This window comes from Nelusetta ayraudi, unplaced genomic scaffold (genome assembly GCF_046127955.1).
Source record: "Nelusetta ayraudi isolate G7.1 ecotype Tasmania unplaced genomic scaffold, CSIRO-AGI_Nayr_v1 ptg000017l, whole genome shotgun sequence".
NCBI lineage: Eukaryota > Metazoa > Chordata > Actinopteri > Tetraodontiformes > Monacanthidae > Nelusetta > Nelusetta ayraudi.
The window spans coordinates 7410485-7430000 of record NW_027466067.1 but is presented as its reverse complement, the minus strand read 5'-3'; the positions used below and the strand labels follow the sequence as shown (position 1 = coordinate 7430000).

The 19516-nt window shown below is 46.2% G+C and overlaps 2 protein-coding genes across 2 annotated transcripts; one reads left to right on the top strand and one right to left on the bottom strand.

Annotated features, from left to right (window-relative positions):
* Positions 1-5224: 5224 nt before the first annotated feature.
* On the top strand, positions 5225-7580 carry trib3 (tribbles pseudokinase 3). The gene is made up of 3 exons (XM_076025108.1): positions 5225-5534; positions 5972-6264; positions 6857-7580. The coding sequence occupies exons 1-3, from the start codon at positions 5250-5252 to the stop codon at positions 7359-7361; spliced, it is 1083 nt and encodes a 360-aa protein (XP_075881223.1). The 5' UTR covers positions 5225-5249; the 3' UTR covers positions 7362-7580.
* Positions 7581-8853: 1273 nt separating this feature from the next.
* atrip (ATR interacting protein) lies at positions 8854-18593 on the bottom strand. Its single transcript, XM_076025107.1, has 17 exons — positions 18281-18593; positions 17623-17945; positions 17445-17524; positions 16455-16625; positions 16265-16377; positions 15865-16127; positions 15629-15737; positions 14587-14742; positions 14050-14281; positions 13669-13722; positions 13273-13436; positions 12213-12349; positions 11939-12030; positions 11645-11743; positions 11058-11136; positions 10779-10961; positions 8854-9772 (listed from the first exon to the last, which is right to left on the bottom strand). Exons 1-17 carry the CDS (start codon positions 18331-18333, stop codon positions 9699-9701), a joined length of 2382 nt encoding a protein of 793 aa, XP_075881222.1. The 5' UTR covers positions 18334-18593; the 3' UTR covers positions 8854-9698.
* Between the last annotated feature and the right edge of the window lie 923 nt (positions 18594-19516).

The following is a 19516-nucleotide window of genomic DNA, read 5'->3' as shown; positions in this document are numbered from 1 at the left end:
CTCTCTCTCCCTCTCTCTCTCTGTGCTGATTCTGCAACGAGCTGGTGACTGGTGTCAACAGTGTGCTGTTTTTATCAGTCCCGTAACAACCTGGCTGACGTGCACTAAATGCAACATGGAGCTGAGGCTGGCAGGAATGTCATTTTACAGGTTTGCACCCACTGGTGTTTACCGATGAAGCAAAGGCAACTTTGGGCAATGACGAGAAGCTTGGATCAAAACAAGCTGATAATGGCCGTCAGAGGAATTTATCTGGGGATTTTATGAATGCATGACCAAGTTATTTTTTCTCCCTCCATTTCAGTGACCTGAAAATCAAGTCACGTTTTGTTGTGCTTAGTGGAGCCAGAAGCGGGTCGGCCAAATGTGGAGCAGATAAAAAAAAGTGCAGCAGGTGAATGACTGGCGGCAGACTGAGCGTGGATTAAGGTCAAAGATCATCTGCACCTGCGGGTGAACCGTCTGTCTGTCTGAGGTCACAGGCAAGGCTGTGATTGGCTCCCTGCTGTCGGGGAGGAAAAACAACTACTCAGCTGGAAAGTCATAATGACCCTGAGGTTTTCTTCTCTTTTTTTTGATTTGCCGGCGGTTGGTTGCTATGACTAAGACAATAAAATGCTTTTTCAACGGAGATGTTTGCCTTGAACAAGGCCCTGTTTCAATTTGTTTGTCTTTTTAATAATAAGGGTGGAAGGGCAGCTCACCATAAATACTTTGACTGCACCAACTCTGCCCCCGAGCAGCTGTATTGCCAATGAATCACATGTACACTTGACTTTGGTGTGTGTTATACAGTGACTCAATAGATTTACTGAACGTTGCCTAACCAATGGCCTTTCCTATTAATTGTTTGCAATGGGTGATTCAAAATAAGAGGGTTGTTTGACTATATTTGCCATATTGCGCAACCACATATCTGCAACAGCCCAGAAGACGGATCTACTGTGGGATTTCTGATAAAATGCATTATTGATATCTAGAATTAATTAGCTAGCGTGGCCATAAGTAAGTGTCTATGAAAGAAAATATAATAAATATGCTCACATGTATTTTCAGCGGGTTTTACTGCAGTTAGGTAAGTGTACATCTTGTGCAGTAGACCTTTAGGTCCCTGATGCAGGTTGATGAGATATACAGGGTGTCCAAAAACATTTTGCAGGCCAATAATTTTGCCAATTCCTGTTGAAATGATAGAACAAAATGTATAGAAACGGATCAAGATTTTGTATTTAATAGATTTAATAGACATTTATTATTTAACAGAGTCAAGGTCCAGATCAAAAGATTAAAAAGCAGACATGCAGATAAACAAGCAACCAAAAAAAAAACAAAAAAAACAACCAAACAAAAAAAGCTACAGCACGACCCCCATTTAAAAGGCACTTCCACCAGTGCTTCCAGAACTGTGACGTGCAGCGTGTGGCATTGTATCCAATGTTTGTCAGGCCCGGGACCACCTGATTCTCAGAAACATTCGACTGATGAACTGAAACATTATAATCCTTAAAACAGATTGGAGAGTGTTCACTCAAGCAGTTACAAACATTTATGTGGCGCTGGTCCATCTGGGCCTTCTTAACAGTATTCTCAACTGCCACTTGCAGTAATGTTTTATTTTTTTGTTCTGTTTTCAGGTTGACTCCCAAAGAGGAGTCATTTTCAATGTGCCTTTAATGCAAAATTTTTGAAAACCTTCACCAACTGCCAAACAATTTTGGACTTGGTAGTCCCATAATAAACTTTGGATGTTCAACACCTAAAGAGTTCAACTTCACTGAGCTAGACTTCGTAGTTTTCAAGATAATTGCTTTTAAAATAATAACACATTACACACAGCCTGTATATCATATCTATATATAGAAAAGCCGTCATATCACTGAAATATAAACCTTACCCGGCAGCTATTCACCATGTACATGATTGCGAAATTGTTAATTATGCAGTCGCGGTCAGGCAGTTAACCTTAAAAGCGACGCTGAGTCTCGTTGTTTTGATCGCTTTATCAAACTATTCGAGATTGTAAACGCAAGGAATGTGACCCTGGCGGTGACATCTTTGACTCCGCCTGTCCCCCGCCAGTCATATCGAAACCGTGTGTATTCTGACGAACTATCGGCTCCGGATTGCAACATCGTAGCTCCGCCCCCTTCACAGGGTGACGACACGCCGGAGGAAACAACACAGAGCCGGAGTGAGTCCGACCGAGCGCTCAGTCCGCCCGGCGCAAAGTTCTGACGAGGAGCGAGGACCCGGACAGAGACCTGTTCCACACTACCGACCGGAACCAACAGCAAGTCCACTCACCAGGGAACCCAGCGCAGGCGCTTAAAAGTCGGGCAGGAAGGCAGCCGGCGGCTCGGTGCGACTCGGCTTTGTTCGCCTCGACTCCGGATGTATTAGAACGGCGTTTTTTCTTTTCTTTTCAGCGGTTTCTCCAAATGGAAAGAGTAAAGGAACTTTGGACACAGTTTATCTTCATTTTCAAGAATCACCCGGTGCGTTTCTGTTTAATTCTACTCAAAGAAAGCCACTAACAGCTGACTGACGACAGGTTGCGCAACCCGCACGCAGCACGGGAAAAGACAAAGACGTCACTCGGCTCCAGTGTTCCCAGTATCAGTCCCAGTAGCTGCTCCCGGTCAAACTTCAGGAGGAAACTCACACAGCAACTACTGGAGGGTTCTTCTGCACGGACGAGAGGCCGACAGCAGCACTTCCACAGCCCGGACTTCCATCGATTCTGCCCGGATCTACCACTTTTCCCTGACCATTCAAAACACCTCCAAGCACGCACGGTAGGGAAAATGACCGGTGCGGCCAAACTTTATACCAGATACGTTGAGGTCGATTTCTTCACAACAGATGTGCTTTAAACTGAATGTAGGCTACCGAAAACATGCAAGACGCGCGCAGACATCCTCCGCCGACCTTGGTTTTGAGCCTTTGCTTTGCAGCGGACCAGAGTAAATAGTGAGGGGGGGAAAGATATACATTTTTTTTTTTAATTATTTAAAAAATTATAGAGGTATGGGATCATTAAGGTAGTCATATTGTGTTTGTTGCGTGTGCGCAAGCACTTCGAACTACGCGTTCTCCTGGAAAGCGCTGTTCAAAAACAAACGGCACGCATCCGCTGACCTGCACTGTGGGGTTTTGCAGCTGGGTAATGACTCCTAATATGGCCACGCAGGAAGCGCTTTGTTTGGCGGCGTTTGCGTTATTGACAGGCGAGACGTAAAAGCAGCGAAGACTTTCAACTACTGAAAATGAGTCATGAAATGTGTTGTGTTGCATGCAAGTTACATGGATTTTTTTTTAATGGAGGCTTTTCCTGTTTGTGAATATGTTTAATCCTTAAGTGGGTTAATAAATATAAAAAGAAAAAGGCAAAATAAAACTTTCATGGCTGACTTGCAATATGGATATAGCAACGTGTGCGATCCCTCGAGTTGAGTGAGAATAATTAACAGTGAGGAAACCTGTTGGAAAACTTTTAAATACACACGATGCACCGAGTGACTCCTTGCCCGAAGTAGCTGAACACAAAAGTAAAACATCCATGAAAACAATTAGTTAGATTATAATTATTATGTTTTATTTTGAAAGTGTTTTTGGGTTAAAACGTTGTCACATCAGAGCATCAGTCCAAAGCCAAAAACGTCAGAAGTCTTTGTTCAGCCATTCGAAGTTTGAAAGTATGAAATCATTTCATTAGTATTTGTTGCAACTTGTGTGTGTGTGTGTGTGTGTCAGGACAACTGTACAAAAACACATCAAAGTTGATGAGCATCACAGAAAGTTTTCAATAGGATTTCAACAGAGGATGAAAAACAGTTAATCTGTTTTTTTAAGTTATTTTCTTAAACTGTGAAATCACAGCTAAAGATAGAAGATGTAGAAATCCTTCACAGATCGCAATGACACATCAACCAGCACATATCCTCTGTGTGTGTGTGTGTGTGTGTGTGTGTGTGTGTGTGTGTGTGTGTGTGTGTGTGTGTGTGTGTGTGTGTGTGTGTGTGTGTGTGTGTGTGTCAGGGGATGACAGTACTGTTGTGTTGATGCTGTGACTCAGGGTGTTTCACCAGAGTGAAAGCAGCGTTGGCCAACCACAGGTTTCCAACAGTGTCGCCACAGAGACCGTGGGCACTCCAAAAAAAAAAAAAAAAAACAACCCACACAAACACACTCATTATCTGTGCGTGTGCGCGTGTGTGTGTGCTTGTGTGGTAGGTGTTGATTATATTTAAAGCCTGTTTAAACTATAAACTGTTGTGCTCTGATGCAACAATTTGAAAGCTGCCAGCGTCCCGGCTTACAGGAAGTTGCATCATGAAGCCTATAGACGTTAACGGTGTAACATGCGAGTGTCGGAGACGCAGAACACAGCGAGAGGGAGACACTAATATTACTTTTCTCAAAATATCCCCTCAGAGCCGGTGGGTCACCCAGCAGGGGGCGCGACTGGAATAGATTTTTATGTTCAACTGTTGTTTAAAAATAAAAATAAATCTAAAGCGAGTCAAAATGAAACCTAAGTGATGATAAATGAACAACCTTTTTATTGTGGATGCACTAAAAATGCACCTCGCTGGTTAACTGAAAGAACAGCACGGAATGAATCGATGGTGTGATAAACCCTCTGACTGTTTAGTCACAGGAAGCCCACCTCCGCGAGTGCTGATAGGAAATAGACAGACGGATGAATCAGTGCACGCCTGATTTCACTTTTACTTTTAGGCGTGCAGCTAAACAGCCTCCGCTTCTCACGTGGTGGAAGACAAAGAACGGCCCCATACTTTGAACCAATGGGAGACAAACGAACGGCTGACGAGGAGAGGCCGAAGTTGAGGCCGAGGACAGTTTGTCATGGACTTTAGTTCTGCCAACTGTTGACCATGTAATCTGTAATGAGTCATGAAGCCAGTAGAGCTGCTAGAGTGGGCAGTATTTACTGGAAAAAGGACTGAATACAGGTATATTTGTTTTAGTTATTTCACTATGTGCACAAACAAAGGATCCAATCAGGACCAATTTGGAATGAGCTTGCACTGAGCAGAATGACTTCTGATGAGTTGTGCAAGTTAACGTGTGGAAAAGTAAGGAGGCTCACCCTCTACAGCAGCAGCAGTGACTCAGTCTGACACGCTTTAATATCCTGTTGCACCGACTCGCTGCAACCACGCCACAAGACCGGCCTTGTCGAGTCAAACCCCCGTGACGTCAGTTTGTCTCCTTCTGATGAACAGATGAACCCCGCGGCCGTGTCCACAGCCAAGTCCCAGGTGTGCCTGAAGAGGCTGCTGGATGAGCCCAGCGAGGGACTGCCCAAGTTTAAGCAGGCGCGCCTGGCCACGCAGCCCCCGGCCATCGGCATCCCGCCCTGCCTGCGGCCCAGCGGCCCCGCCGCTCCCAAGTCCAGCCTGGGCCAGCTCCCCTCCAGAGTGGGCCGCTACCTGCTGCTGGAGCGCTGCGAGGGCGAGGAGACCTACAAGGCTGAGCACGTGCACACAAAGCAGCAGTACACCTGCCAGGTAGCGCTTCCACAAATTACTCCTCTATATGTATGCATGTATGTATTGTATTATTTATATGTATGTGTAACGTATATGTATATGTATGTGTAATGTATATGATTATATACATGTGTGTATATATATATATATATATATGTGTGTATATATATATATATTTATGTATATATGTGTGTGTATATATGTGTGTGTATATATATGTGTATATATATATGTGTATATATATATATGTGTATATATATATATGTGTATATATATATGTGTATATGTATATATATATATATGATATATTTACATATATATATATATGTGTGTGTGTGTGTGTGTGTGTGTGTGTGTAAATATACATATATATTTACACATATACACAAACTACCACAGACTCTGCTGGAACTACTGCAGTTACCTTGCTTAACTCCACCTTCTTGGCCTCACAGGTGGTTCCACTGCGCGGTTACCAGGAGAGGTTGGCCGCCTACGCCCGCGTCGGCCAGCACGCCAACGTCTGCGGCCTGCAGGACGTGGTGGTCGGCCCGGACGGCGTGTACGTCTTCCTGCAGGGCCACCACGGCAACATGCACGCGTACCTGCGCAGCAGGAAGCGGCTGGGCGAGGAGGAGGCGGGTCGTCTGTTCGCCCAGGTGCTCGCCGCCGTGGCGCACTGCCACGAGCACGGGGTCGTCCTGCGAGACCTCAAGCTGCGCAGGTTCGTCTTCACCGACGAGCACAGGTGAGATGCCGCAGCGCCACATCCACATGCGTGGGTTTGAATTAAAAGCACATCAATTTCGATGTATCCAGAAAATAGAAAATGTTTTTTTCGGGGTGGCCACGGGGTGAGATCTTTACTCACGTGGGAGTGGCAATACGTAGATACCTGAAATGTCTACATGGCATGGTCATGGAAAAGTCTGGGAATTTGCAATTGCCATATTGCAGTCACGAACTTTGACCTCGCCTCAGTCGAATTAGCAGAATTTGTTTGTTTCATTTCATGTCTCCAACAATGCAATGACTCCACGAACATGTTATGTAGTTTAGTGTGATCGATTACCTACTGACTACTCACTATTGATTTTGACGTTTAAACCTATAGCAGCCTGTTCTTACTGTCCTAGGGTCAGGGTTACATTAAAGTTCTTCCTTGAGTGTCTCGTTTCCGCCAAGAACAAAGTCCAGGCCAATCAAGTCAGAAGAAATGTCAATGTTAAAAAAAAAAAAAGACTTGCGATGCTGTAGTGGTGGAATTGTCAATGTACCGCCCCTGCCTCCCAGCCAGTGCTTTAACAGTGTGTGTGTGTGTGTGTGTGTGATTCCCGCAGGACGCACCTGGCTCTGCTGGGACTCAACGACTGCGTCGTGCTGAACGACCGCGAGGACGACTCGCTGACGGACCGACACGGCTGCCCCGCCTACGTCAGCCCCGAGCTGCTGACCAACGGCAAGGGCTCGTACGCGGGCCGCGCCGCCGACGTGTGGAGCCTGGGCGTCTCCCTGTACACCATGCTGGTGGGCCGCTACCCCTTCCAGGACACGCAGCCCGCCGTGCTGTTCGCCAAGATCCGCCGCGGCGCCTACAGCCTGCCGGACTGGCTGTCGCCGCGGGCCAGGTGCCTGGTGGGCTGCATGCTGAGGAAGTCGCCCTGCGAGCGGCTGCGGGCGTCGGAACTGCTGATGCACCCGTGGCTGAGCAACACGCGCGCGCCCCACCGCAGCGCGCACAAGGCCGCCCACCACGCGCACAGCCCCTCGCTGAGGCCGGCGCAGGGCGGAGCCGAGGACGACGACAACCAGGTGGTGCCCACCTGGACGGAAAAGACGCACTGAACCGACAGGGACTCGCCGAGACAAGCTACGCTAAGCTAAGCTAAGCTACGCTAACATTCCCCACCTCCTCTCGCAGCAGACGACTTCGCAGTGTTTAAACTCGCACCCCCCACCCGTAAACCAAAGTGTGGATCCTCACAGCAGCTGCCCTCAATCCTGGTTGTGTAAACGAATCCCAGTAACTATGTTGACACCAGTGCACTCACTCACTCACTCTCACACAAACACACACACTACACGACAGAGAGAGTCTGATCCTGGAATACTTGACCATGTGTGCCTTCCACTGGCTGTCGCTTGGACCTCTGTGACATTTCCACCACCTGCTTCTCGTCTTTGACTGATCCAGACCCATTCACCTGCTTCGTCCTCCTTCCCATCAGACTACAGTGAAGCCAAAGCATCCTGGAGACAGTTATTACCCACATGTAACCGAGGCTCCGCTTTCAATATTCTGCCTAAACTCCCCCCCCCCGTCCCCCACCTTTTTTTTTTTTTTTTTTTAATAGCATTAACAAACTTATTATTAAAGCCAGGCTGGAAACTTTAATTGCTTTGAGAGAGATTTATTAAAGCTACTTGACGTTTTTAATTTGACCCCCATGTGGAATCATTAAGTGGCTTCATCTTTATAGGCCTCACAAACCAAACATTTTTTTATTTATTTTTTTTTAAAAATATGTTTGATATCAACAGTTCCTACTGTGGAGCAAAGCAATGTGTTTGTGAGTTTTGCAACAACTGGTTGACAGAGGAATCATTTCATTTTAAACCCAGAGTCCCACCGCAAACTCAATTGACACCCTGCAGTTCCATTTAACTGATTCTGCTCTCTCAGCGAAGCGGCGTGACGACTGAACTCGTGACAACTGTTTTTGACGCAAATCCCCTGAGCGCAGCACGTGATTTAAACCAGATAACGGAGAGAAGAAAAACGTTGGACCTGGGAGGCTAAACTGGGTTGTAGCCGTTCACCCAGCAGGCGTGGTTACACTGGTCGGGTTAAGTGCCGACCTGATTAAAATGGTGTCATGTAAACACTCCTTTCCGATTCTATTGGCTCGGTCGGAGGAAGTGGCGCAACTGTTTTTATCCGATTGGAGTCCATGGACACAGCACACGGGATTGCTTCCCTCTGTCTGAGCTTTGTGCCACATCCTGGATACACAATGATCGCTCCTGCTCGTCTCTTCCTGCTCATATTTTAATGTTTCTTTTGGTATAAAATGCAGACATGGCTGGGATTGGGCTCATGCGATCAGGTCAGTGCACGGCGTCGACTCGATCGCTTCATGCAGTGTTGTTAACGCAGGTTAGACGCCGAGTTTGATTTGAGTGACGGGAAAGTGACCATGTAAACCCCCCAAAGTGATTCCAGTTAATTCCTTGTGAACATTGTGATTGAAGGATCAGTTGACAAAGCCAGTGTTAAATCTCATCAGCAGCGACAGACATTTTGCCATTCACAATCCCAAAAATGACGCGAGAAACGTTTTGAATCCCACTTCATTGTTTTTATTCAACATGTATTTTTGCCTGTAGTGTTTTACAGGCCCGTTACCTCAGGGTCAAACTTGCTGTTTTTGGTTTGTTTTAGTTCATAATGATAAAAAAAAAAAAAAGTCATCTGAAAATATTTTTCTTCCCCTACTGTGTCCACGCGAATGCAGTATTTACAACAACTGGATTAGCCAGCAGCAGAACAGTTTGTGAGCACAGGATTTTCTTTATTATTTTTTATTTGATGGGTTAGGGAAGTGGAGGGTAAGGGGGGGCGGGGGGGGGTGTCTTCATTCAAGCCCTTTGTTCCGTTTGTCAAACCCTGCTGTCACGCAGCCAACCAACAGGATGCCTTCTTCTCGAGTATGTCATTTATACCTCAGTGAAAGTTGGAGAGTGAATAAAGATACTTCATCAACTGCTCTGCTTCGTCTTTTGGTCTTTATCGAGAGTGAGTGTGGACGTGCTGAAGACGGCTGAGGGGCTGAGAGTTCCTCTGCGGTGGGGTTGACGGCAGAGAAGTAACATGACGGAGAACGTCAGCAGGGCGGGGACAGAAATGTGATGTGTCAGTGTGGAACATTAGGGAGGAGGAGGAGGTGGGCAGGGGGGGGGCTTGCAGGAGGAAACGGTGCAGCGAGGAAAATGATCAGTTCATTTTTCCTTTGCACGCAAAAAGCCCCAAACGGCTCGGACCTGAGGCTTCGTCAGATCTCCTCGTGTCAATGCGTTCCCGTCACAGCAGCCGCACCCTCATCCTTCTCTGGGGCGCGTTCGTCCTCTGCCTCACCTCGGTTTTCAAACTGCGACCCGACGCGCTGGCGGGTGAATGGCGGTTTAGGAAAGGCTGTCGGCGGCCGCGTCGTCCGTGTCGTCGCTCTCGGAGCGGCAGATTTCCTCCAGCGCCAGCTCTGCCGAGAGGAAACAGGAAATTGATTTTTCTGATACCGCAGAGGCCTGCGCGGCATTGGCGGGCCAAAACAAACAGAGACGCAAACCTTTGAGGCAACGAGCGCGCGTGTGAGAATAAACTGGTGAGCTGTGTTTACTCTGGTTTTCCACTTTCCACCGAGGTTGTGGATTGAACTGCGGCAATACACGTTGAGAAATGAGGAAGGGAAAAAAATACAATGAATAACTGGGGTTTGAGAATTGAAGTTTGAATGCGTTTTAATCAGAGTGGTTGATCCCGAGGGGAAATTGCTTGTGTTGCCGCAAGAAGGAAACTAAAACAAAGACTGAAGTCGGTCAAAGAAGAACCGAAGACATCAACAGCATTTGCTAACAAACAACATTGACATAAACAAGCCTGTCACACAGAATGTCAACATAAAACTAAGGTCATTAAATGTCTTTAGATAGAAATCAACCAGGTCGGATGAAAAAGTCTGTATAAATATAAAAGTGCAAAGGTGGTGTCTTCACGTAGATCAGTATCATTAATAATAATAATAATAATATATATTAGTAATATAGTTAGGAATATATTGCTAACTAAAGGCGAACTGAGACAATGAGTTATTTCAGGAGCGTGGAGCAAACTGGTTGCCCTTCATATGACTCAGTTCCAATGAAGCAGCTCTCAGGTTCAAAACGGTTGGTGACTCCTGACTCCATTTCCAAATACCACAAACGAGGCACGACGTGGACGTAGTCTGAACAAATATAAATATTTACAGCTATAAACAGCTTCAACAAAATGTTCTAACTTCCAGCAATTGGAAAATAGGTCAAAACTGAGTTTGATGTCTTAGGCGGCTCAAGTGCTGGTGGGTGTAAACTTTTCTTTGAAAACTTCCTGGACGGCACTTCAGCTCTTCCAGGAAGAATCGAGATGCCTGTGGTGTGTGTGTGTGTGTGTGTGTGTGTGTGTGTGTGTGTGTGTGTGTGTGTGTGTGTGTGTGTGTGTGCGCGCACCTTCGCTCTCGCTCAGCTCAGGGATCTTCCTCAGCGTGTCTCGCACGGCGGGGACCACCTGCTCGTACATGTGCAGCGGCGGCCTGGAGCCCTCCGGCAGGCTGCCGTGATGCAGCTGCAGCCAGTGCAGCAGCAGCAGAGACTCCCTCAGCAGGGATGCGGCGGGCGGCGAGGGGGCGGAGTCTAGGGAGGAAAACTCTGCTGTGAGGCGGATGACGACATGAGACGTGTGTAAAAAAAAAAGAAAAAAAAAAAATCAAAATCAAAGATGCTGCTGACCTGCGGACTTGGCGAGCAGCGGAGCGCCGCGCAGCTCCAGCCACTGGCGGTGGAAGACGATGACCAACATCTGCACCAGCTGTGGTCCAACAAACAAGATTGGTAAAGGGTTAATATACTGCCCATAAATACATGAATAAAAGTGTATACTCGCAGTGCAATACAAGTCATTTGGTTTTCCTACCCTCCGAGCGGTTCTCACGCACACGACACACCTTCTACTGCAATGTTTTTTTTCTTTATCTTTAGTACTTTGTACATTGCAGGTAGATACGGAAGACATCAAAAATATGAGCAAGAGATATATAATTCACTCAACAAAGAAAAAAACAGGTTAAATAACTTTAAACATGCTTTCTAGGAAAGGTGGCTAATTTAAATATCAAACGTTTTGGAGTTATTTTGCACTTTTATCATTTCCTACATAATTCCATGTGTGTTCGTCATACGTAGTTTTGATGCGTTCAGTGAGAAACTGCAATGTCAATAGTCACGAGAATGAAAGAAAAGACATTCAATCCACAGGGTGTGTCCAAACTTGTGAAGAACACAGCGAGAGAGGTGGATTTTTTATTTATTTTTTTTACCTCGGTGTAACACTGGCAGGTGCTGAGCTGGTCGCTGCTGCTGCTGCTGCTCCAACAGCCGACTCCCTGAGACATCAGGCGGTTCAGCAGACGGATCACCTGACACGCAGAAACCGCAAGAGTCAACCGGTGTCACGGGTGGTTTTTCACCAGCACGGAAAAAAACCCAGCAGCATTTGATGTCGTGAAAAAAAAAAAAAACTGCCCTTAAAGCGTATAAAAGATTAATAATTAAAGAATGCTGCTTCCTCATTCCGTTTACATGAAACCAGGTTAATCATCTATCATCGTCACCTGCAGGTCCAGCTGGATCCAGTCTCTGTGCGTCGACTGGCTGTCGGTTCTGGTTCTGCTGAAGCTGAACAGCTTGAGGAAAACACAGGGGTCTGCGGGAGAAACCACAGCGGTGGCCGTTAGGCTTAAAAAAAAACAAACCCAAAAACCTGCTGGTTGAGTGCTGTTGAAGCGACCCGAGTGTGTTGAGTCACGGTGTCAAGTGGGCCTCCGGTGGGCGGGTGACACGGCTGTGACGTCAGCCGCTGGTGTGAGGGCAGGCGCGGCGTCTTACCGTGCTGAGAGCACAGCTGGCGAGCCAGGGAGCGGTGGCCGCACGCCGACGTGAGGACCGACACGCAGTGCGATGCCGCGGGCAGCCCGCCGTCTGCCGACAGGCAGGCGCACAGCGGCTGCAGGACGCACTGCAACCTGACACACACACACACACACACACACACACACACACACACACACACACACACACACACACACACACACACACACACACACACACACACACACACACACACACAGATCAGTATTCATTGTACGTTCATTGCATGTTCATATGTAACGATGAGCCGCTGGGAAAACGTCCCGTGACGTGGCTCAGAATGCTCTGAAGTCCGATAAAGTGGCGTTTGTGTTTATTTGATGAGCCGTTTGCCGAGGCGACAGGAACGCAGTGGCCGCTGTGGGCTTTCAGAGCGCCGAGGGCAGACAGCGGAAAGATCCCCTCTGTTTGTCGTGTGTCTGCTGACTCGGTGGGTTACTGGGACAATGATGTAATCGCTCGGTGAGAGAGACTCCCTGTCAATCCGGATCCGCAGCGCCGCCGCCGCCGCCGCCGAGCAGGCCGTCATTTACAGGGGCGTGGAGCGGCGGTTTGGCTGTTACGCAACGACTGCCAGTCAGTGTGACGATAGTCCCAGACACACTCAATTCCAGGTGAGCGTTACATCATGTGCTCATTGATGCAATAGAAAGAAAAACCTAAGAAAAACTTTAACTTTCCTATCATGATCTTTCATTTAAATGTGTAACTTTCACATCCATACTTCAGGGGTAAAGTCAGTAAAGTGAACTTGAACATGAGCCGTTAACCAGGGGAGGAAATGCACATTGTCAGTCGTGGTTTTAAATAAAGCTTTTCATGTTAAGAAGAATTCACCTAAATAAAAAACAAAAGAACTTCCCTGTTGTAAAATTGATTGTATCTTCTGTTTTAGAATAACAGAGCAGATTAGATAGAGCGACTCTGATACAATGAGTGCAGTGAGAAGCAGCGAGACGACAGCGGCCTCCGCTGATAAAGCTGCCGGCTGAGATAAACGAGCACGACGCGCGCTCACCTCGAACTGTGCACGTGCGGCGTCCTCTCAATCAGAACGCACAAAGTCTTCATGGCGCCGAGCACCAGCTTCTCCCTCTGCGGGCCACCGCCTTCGCGCAGACCCTGCAGCATCGACTGGAGCAAGGCATTCTGGGAGCGCAGACCCGGGCCTGCGGCGGAGCACTTCAGGCAGACAGCCAGACAAAAGGAATGAAAATAGATTGTTTTTAGTTTTTAATAGATTTCAAAGCAGAATTCGATGCCAGGCCCTCTCGGTTTTTAGTGTCCCTCGCCCACCAGGGGGCGCATCAGCTGGCAGAGACCATCATAAGCTGCGTTTCCATTAGGCTAATGGAAATGCAGCTATAGTAACTTGCAGTATGTGGAACTTGACCTGGTAAAAGGTTACACTTACTGACTGATGTCCACTGTTGATCTGATTCTCCTTTGACAACACAGACTCGACCACCTGAGAGCATCACAAAGGGCAGCAGTCACAAAACACTCAAGACAGTTCAGACCATTCAGAGCTCACTTTAGAAACCTCCACTGCCAAATAGCCATGAACAAGAACAGTTCTAAACTATACGAGATATTTTAGCATCATTGTAGCAGAGAAGAGATTTCACATTCACCTGCTATTCTGTGTTTATTCTAAATCTTTAAAGACTTAGGAGAGTTTAAACAGTGTCAGATACAATTTTAGGTTCAACTGAACGAGGACCAACTTTCCCAGTCTCCAACCTACACGACCACTTGCAGAATACTGGCATCTGCGCTGAAGCTTCGTTCTCACCTCATCACTGTGGACCACCAGCAGGTAGAGGAGCCTCAGGGAAGCCAAGCCGATGTCCTCCACACTGAAACCGGCCGAACCGATAAATTCTTGCCTCCCGGGTCGTTTGGTTGGAACAGAGGGACGCGTCGCCGCAGCGTGCGAGCCGGAACGGACCGAGTCCACAGTCTGAAAGAGCTGAGACAGATGAACGTCCAGCAGAGGGAGGAGGAGGACAGCTCCAGGACACGACCTGGAGATCAACATTATAGAGAAAGAAATGAATAAATAAATAATTGTTACTAATGTGCCAACTTAAAATGCTTAGAACATTTGGGATCATACATGGAACACGGAACACAAGGCTACAGAACAAATAACTCACTGTAGGTGACAGTGAAGAGGTGAATGTGTTCTGCGTTTGACTTGTAGATGCACAGTTCTGCTGATGCACAATTCAACCACAAGATGGTGCTCTTGCTCCATTAATGGATGCACTCCCAAGCCTTTTCTATTGTTTTGCCATTTTGGATCCAGCTGCCAAAGGTTTCACTCTACCTCTTGTTGCCAGTGCTGGCTGCAGCATCTGGTCGGCTCAGGCTCATCATGTTCAGTCCAGTGACAGCCAGACTCTGGAGAGGACTCAGAGCGGATCCACCTTCACCACCACCGACTTTAGCATCTGTGTGGAGCCGAAAACTTGCTGGTATCCCACTGGGGGGGAAGAAAAGAGCAACATAAAGCAGCAGGTACAAAAAAAAACAAAAACGCCATCCCGCTGCACCTAGTGCGCAGTTGCTGTTACATTTCCTCAAATATCCTCAATGAGGCATATTATATGGCCACGATATGCCTAGAACAAGTTACTTGTTACAATGTGACCTATTAGAAGTCAACTTAAAGTCAGAGGATAAATGTTTAGGGTGTTTTTACTGTTCTCTATTGTCGAAATGGGTCACATTGGACCCTCTAACATTATTTGAGGGTTAAATGATGTGTTACTTGCACATTTTTCATTGTGAAATTTAGATCCTCAAGAAAAATTGCTTCTTATCAGTTAATCATCAATCAAACAATGATTAATTAATGAATTGATAATTTGCATGCCTATCCTCAACTCTTGCTACTTGTGTCTTTTACAACAGGCGAACAGGCAAATCTGTTCCATTTGGCGCCATCTGGTGGTGAAGAAAGTGAAGTGGCTGGACTGAGTGACTTGCAAGACCGAGCTCCAAAGATGTGACAAAGGACACATGCGTACTAAGGGTGTTTATTTTTCTGATCAATATTGTTAAATGACAGAATTTGCATCTGAATATTTACAAAACAGGACAAACCAATCAGGTGACAGCGACCTTTGGGCTTCTGAATGAATCCTCAAAAACTTGATTGTGGGCAAGTTCAAAAAGAAAACAACATGGTTGGATGTGGCAGAGCTCTTTTCTTGCAGGCTATTTCCCCCACACACAAAGTGGGAACCTGTTCATGTTACAGTAGGTATTGTTTAACTGTCTGGCTTTCTTTAGCTTGGATGCGAATGAATGAGCCCCATCTTAATAGATATCTCACACAGTGTGACACTAGAGTGTGTAGTACAGACCTGGTGTACAGCCGATTGATGTCCGCTGGGTTCATGGACAGCAGGTGATAGAGGCTGAGGGTGCTGGGAGATAAAGGCTGTTGCAGCATCAACTCCAGCAGGACTCCACCTGGTGGACAACACAAGCAAACACACATCACAGTCAGGGACACCAGGGAGGTATGCACTTCATTTTACTGCCCCAATTTCAATATTCTTCTCGAAAAGCCAGCATTGAAGTGATCAAACTAACGGACCTCGACTCTGCAGATGAACAGGCGTGCTGGACAGGAAAGGGTCTGGTCTTGACGAGTCCTGCGCGTCACCAGATGTGCTTTTGGACGTTGCTTTCTCCTTGCCTTCTTTACGCTTCTTCGCTGGAGTCGCTTTAGACGGGACGCCGGCGGCAAATATCTCCTTGGTGATAAAACCATTTCCTGTTGAAGATGGTGAGCTGCTGCTGCTGCCGCCGCCGCCGCTCCCTAGACGCACGTTGGCAATACTGCTCAGCACTTTAGGGCTGAGAGCAGAGACAGAGAGAGGGAGTTGGACATCAGAAGAAGGAAAATCAGGATTGATGTCCATGAACGCAGCACTGGATGAGGAACTTAAACTATTACTGTGACCACAGACTCCACTGATGACGTGATGACGGACCTGTTTCGTTGAAGAGGCGAGGCCGTCTTGTTTTTGTCTGAAGTGAGCAGTTTGGTCTTCATTTCATTGACCTCTGCTTCTTTAAACTGTAGTTCAGACTGCAAAGAATGAACCTGAACAAAGGCAAAGTGTCAGCTTCACTCTGAGGGGCATCCATGCGGTCCTGTGCATTTGGGCCTGAGGTCCTCACCTTCCTGTTGAGCTCCTTCTCCCTGTCGCTCTGCTCCTTCTGCCTCTGACTCTCCTGCTGGATGTGCTTCTGTCTCTGTGTCTCCTTCTCCTGCTGAGCTCCTCTCAGGGAGTCCCTCAGGACTCGGATCTCGCCGTTCTTCACCAAAATGTCCTCCTCCACCTCTTTCAGCTAGATTGACATACACGACATGTTTAACCAAAGTCAGCTGGTAAAATAAGCTCAGGTAATACACATTCTCAGAGTTAGGCCATAAAACACACCACATTTTAAATGGATAAATGGAATCCTGTAAATCATATTACAGCCTGGGATATTAATCTGGTCAGTTAAGTAGCAGAGGGGGTAAATGACTTTCAGCTGCTTTGTTGTTAATGAAATAAACAACAGGTGCACAAGAAGGGCAACAGTTGCTGGTGCAGTGGGATTGAAGGACAATGCTTTATCTTGAGGATGAAGGGATTGATGCCATTGATTGGCTCCCCACGTTCACCTCGCCTAAACTCAATAGAACACCTCTGGGACATTATGTTCCAGTCTATCCGGTGCCACCAGGTGGCTCCTCAGACTGTCCAGGAGCTCAGTGACGCCCTGGTCCAGGTCTGGGAGGAGATCTCCGAGACACTGTCTGTTGTCTCATGAGGAGCGTGCCCTGACGTAGTCAGTCGTGCATAATGGGAGCATGTGGCATCCTTTAGTTACTAATATATAATCTAATCATTATCAGGAAAGATATCCAAGACACTCCCACCCATTTAGAATTAGTGTATTTTCTTGAAGCGTCCCCTATTTTTTGTTGTTGTTGTTGTTGTTGCCTAAAACATGTCTAACAGTGTCTTTAAAGGTTTCCAGTGGGTTAACTAAGTCTAGTGATCATGAACAGATTTTTGGTTTTGAAGTTTTATTCATATAAATAACATCATAGTTGTCAATTTTCTGCATAAAATATCATGTACAACATGCTTGGAACTGCAAACAGTGGAGTCTCACCTTTCTCTTAAGTTCTGCATGTTGAGCCTCCAGGACACTGGCATCATTTCTGTCAGGAACGAACTGCCGGTGCTGGTCGTCTGACACGTAGGGGAAATTGAAGCTCATTTAACATAAAGAAAACTGATGAAATTAAAACCCAACTCTCCAGAAATGACATTTCTTACAATGAACTTACCAGGTGGATCTCTGGTCGGCTTACTTCTGCTACTGCTGCTGTTAAACTCAAACTTGCTGTCTCTGTTGAAAGTGGACGAGGTTCTGCTCAATAATCTACCCTGGCCTGCTGACCCACCGGCGGTCTCCACTGGGTTTGGAACAGGTTTAGATGCTGGACCGGATAAGGAGGTTGAAGTGAAGGCCTGCGAGGCGAGGATGTCAAGCTCAGCCAAGTCATCCTGGGAAAACGCATCGTCATCCCCAAACGGGTCATCGAAAGTTTCCCCTGTGGGAGTATCCTGGTTCAGGCCACGCAGCCGCTTGGTGGGGGGATAGTTCATCCTGTGGAAGGTGGGCGACAAGTGTTGGATGGTTAAACAGTATAATAAAACGAAATAAATCTAAATTTGATCCCTTGTTAATGAAATGAACGAAAGGGAAATCAAAGGGGAAAGGGGAAATTACCGAGGAGTAATGAAGACTACATACTGAACGTTTATTGCTTATGGAAGGAGAAATAGTGACACTTCGAGTTGCCCTGTTGTTGAAACGCGCCATACAAACGGATTTAACTTGCCTTGAAAACCAGGCAGTGACTAAGGATAAAAACAGTTCATACATGACAGCAGAAAACCACACTAGTTTTTTTTTTTTTTGTACGCATTGTTTATACTCACCTTGTATCCGCCAAGGCGTTTCTTTTTCTACCGTGAACGTTAGCTGTTAGCATTCAACTGACGAACACATCCAGAATGTAAACTTCACAGTTGCTAAGCTAACACACCTCACTCCGTTGCCACATTGAAATTGCAACAACCGCTTCATAAAAAAAATGCCGGTTTTCAATAAAGACAAACTGGTCGCTGCAGTGCGGTGCTTCAAGGTTGTATGAAAGGATAAGATATGCTAGTTAAAACGGCTACCAAATATCAATGAAGTCTAAGTTGCATTGAAACTTCTCTTTAGCATAGCCCCCACCGTGCTTCCGCTGATAAACTAACCAATCGGAGTTCTGCTTGTCTCACAATTAGTCCAATCACAGGCACCAAAAACGGACTAGTTATTTGTACGGACCGCTGTTTAGGACAAACTGTACTAAACGCGAAATATGGAATTCCTTTAGCGGAAACTGCCATAGCATCAACTAAAAAGTAATTAAAATACTGACATTACATAAAGTAGTTACAGCAGAAAGACCTTAAATGCAATAAAACGTCGTATCCAAATACATGGAAATGGAGACTTGGTTATCCAAATACATTTAGCTCAGACATGTTTTGATTAGGAATTCAACTGATTAAGCGACAGAAAACATCTATTAAGTCATTAACAGTTTCACTGTAAAGTTTCATAATAAAATAATAAAATCAGCTTCTTCTACTGACCTAATAAGTGGTGAACTTGAGACATCCTTATCACTGGATGAATAGAACAGGTTGAGCTCAGCTTAAGCACACGATTCGACCTTGGGGTCTGATGGAATGGGAATGACAGAATGGTCTGGTATAGTTTTTATAGAGTGTCACTCTACACAAATAATTTATACGTTTCTTTGCTTAAGGGTCTCCACCAGCAGCAGCACGGCAGCCACAGGCACAGAATGTTTTGAGATTTCCCTGAAGAGCCATCAGAATTATTTCACTGTTGGAGACATTCTTTAGAATGCAGAGCCGCATCGTAAATCATTCAAGATTTTAAGGGAAAGTGCTGCATAATGTTCCTTTCACTGTGCTTAACACCGCAAGGTAAATCAACCTCTGCATGGATTAAATGGACACAACAACATTTTTAAAGGTGTGTCTTGTGTGTGATGTTTCACAAAATAAGTGTATCTCAAAAACATATACAGATGATTCTACATCAGATCCCACAGTTTCCATCTTCCCAGTCGTCCACCAAAGGCTGGTAGTCAC

What these genes read in the sequence shown, in the direction of transcription:
- trib3 (XM_076025108.1), top strand. Translation starts at nt 5,250, where the DNA reads ATGAACCCCGCGGCCGTGTCCACAGCCAAGTCCCAGGTGTGCCTGAAG. An exon ending in AGCAGCAGTACACCTGCCAG is followed by an intron (nt 5,535 to 5,971) that starts GTAGCGCTTCCA and finishes TTGGCCTCACAG; the next exon opens with GTGGTTCCACTGCGCGGTTA. An exon ending in GTCTTCACCGACGAGCACAG is followed by an intron (nt 6,265 to 6,856) that starts GTGAGATGCCGC and finishes TGATTCCCGCAG; the next exon opens with GACGCACCTGGCTCTGCTGG.
- atrip (XM_076025107.1), bottom strand. Translation starts at nt 18,333, where the DNA reads ATGCTAACAGCTAACGTTCACGGTAGAAAAAGAAACGCCTTGGCGGAT. An exon ending in TCAACAGTGGACATCAGTCA is followed by an intron (nt 13,437 to 13,668) that starts GTAAGTGTAACC and finishes GTCTGCCTGAAG; the next exon opens with TGCTCCGCCGCAGGCCCGGG. An exon ending in CCTGCCAGTGTTACACCGAG is followed by an intron (nt 11,137 to 11,644) that starts GTAAAAAAAATA and finishes GTTGGACCACAG; the next exon opens with CTGGTGCAGATGTTGGTCAT.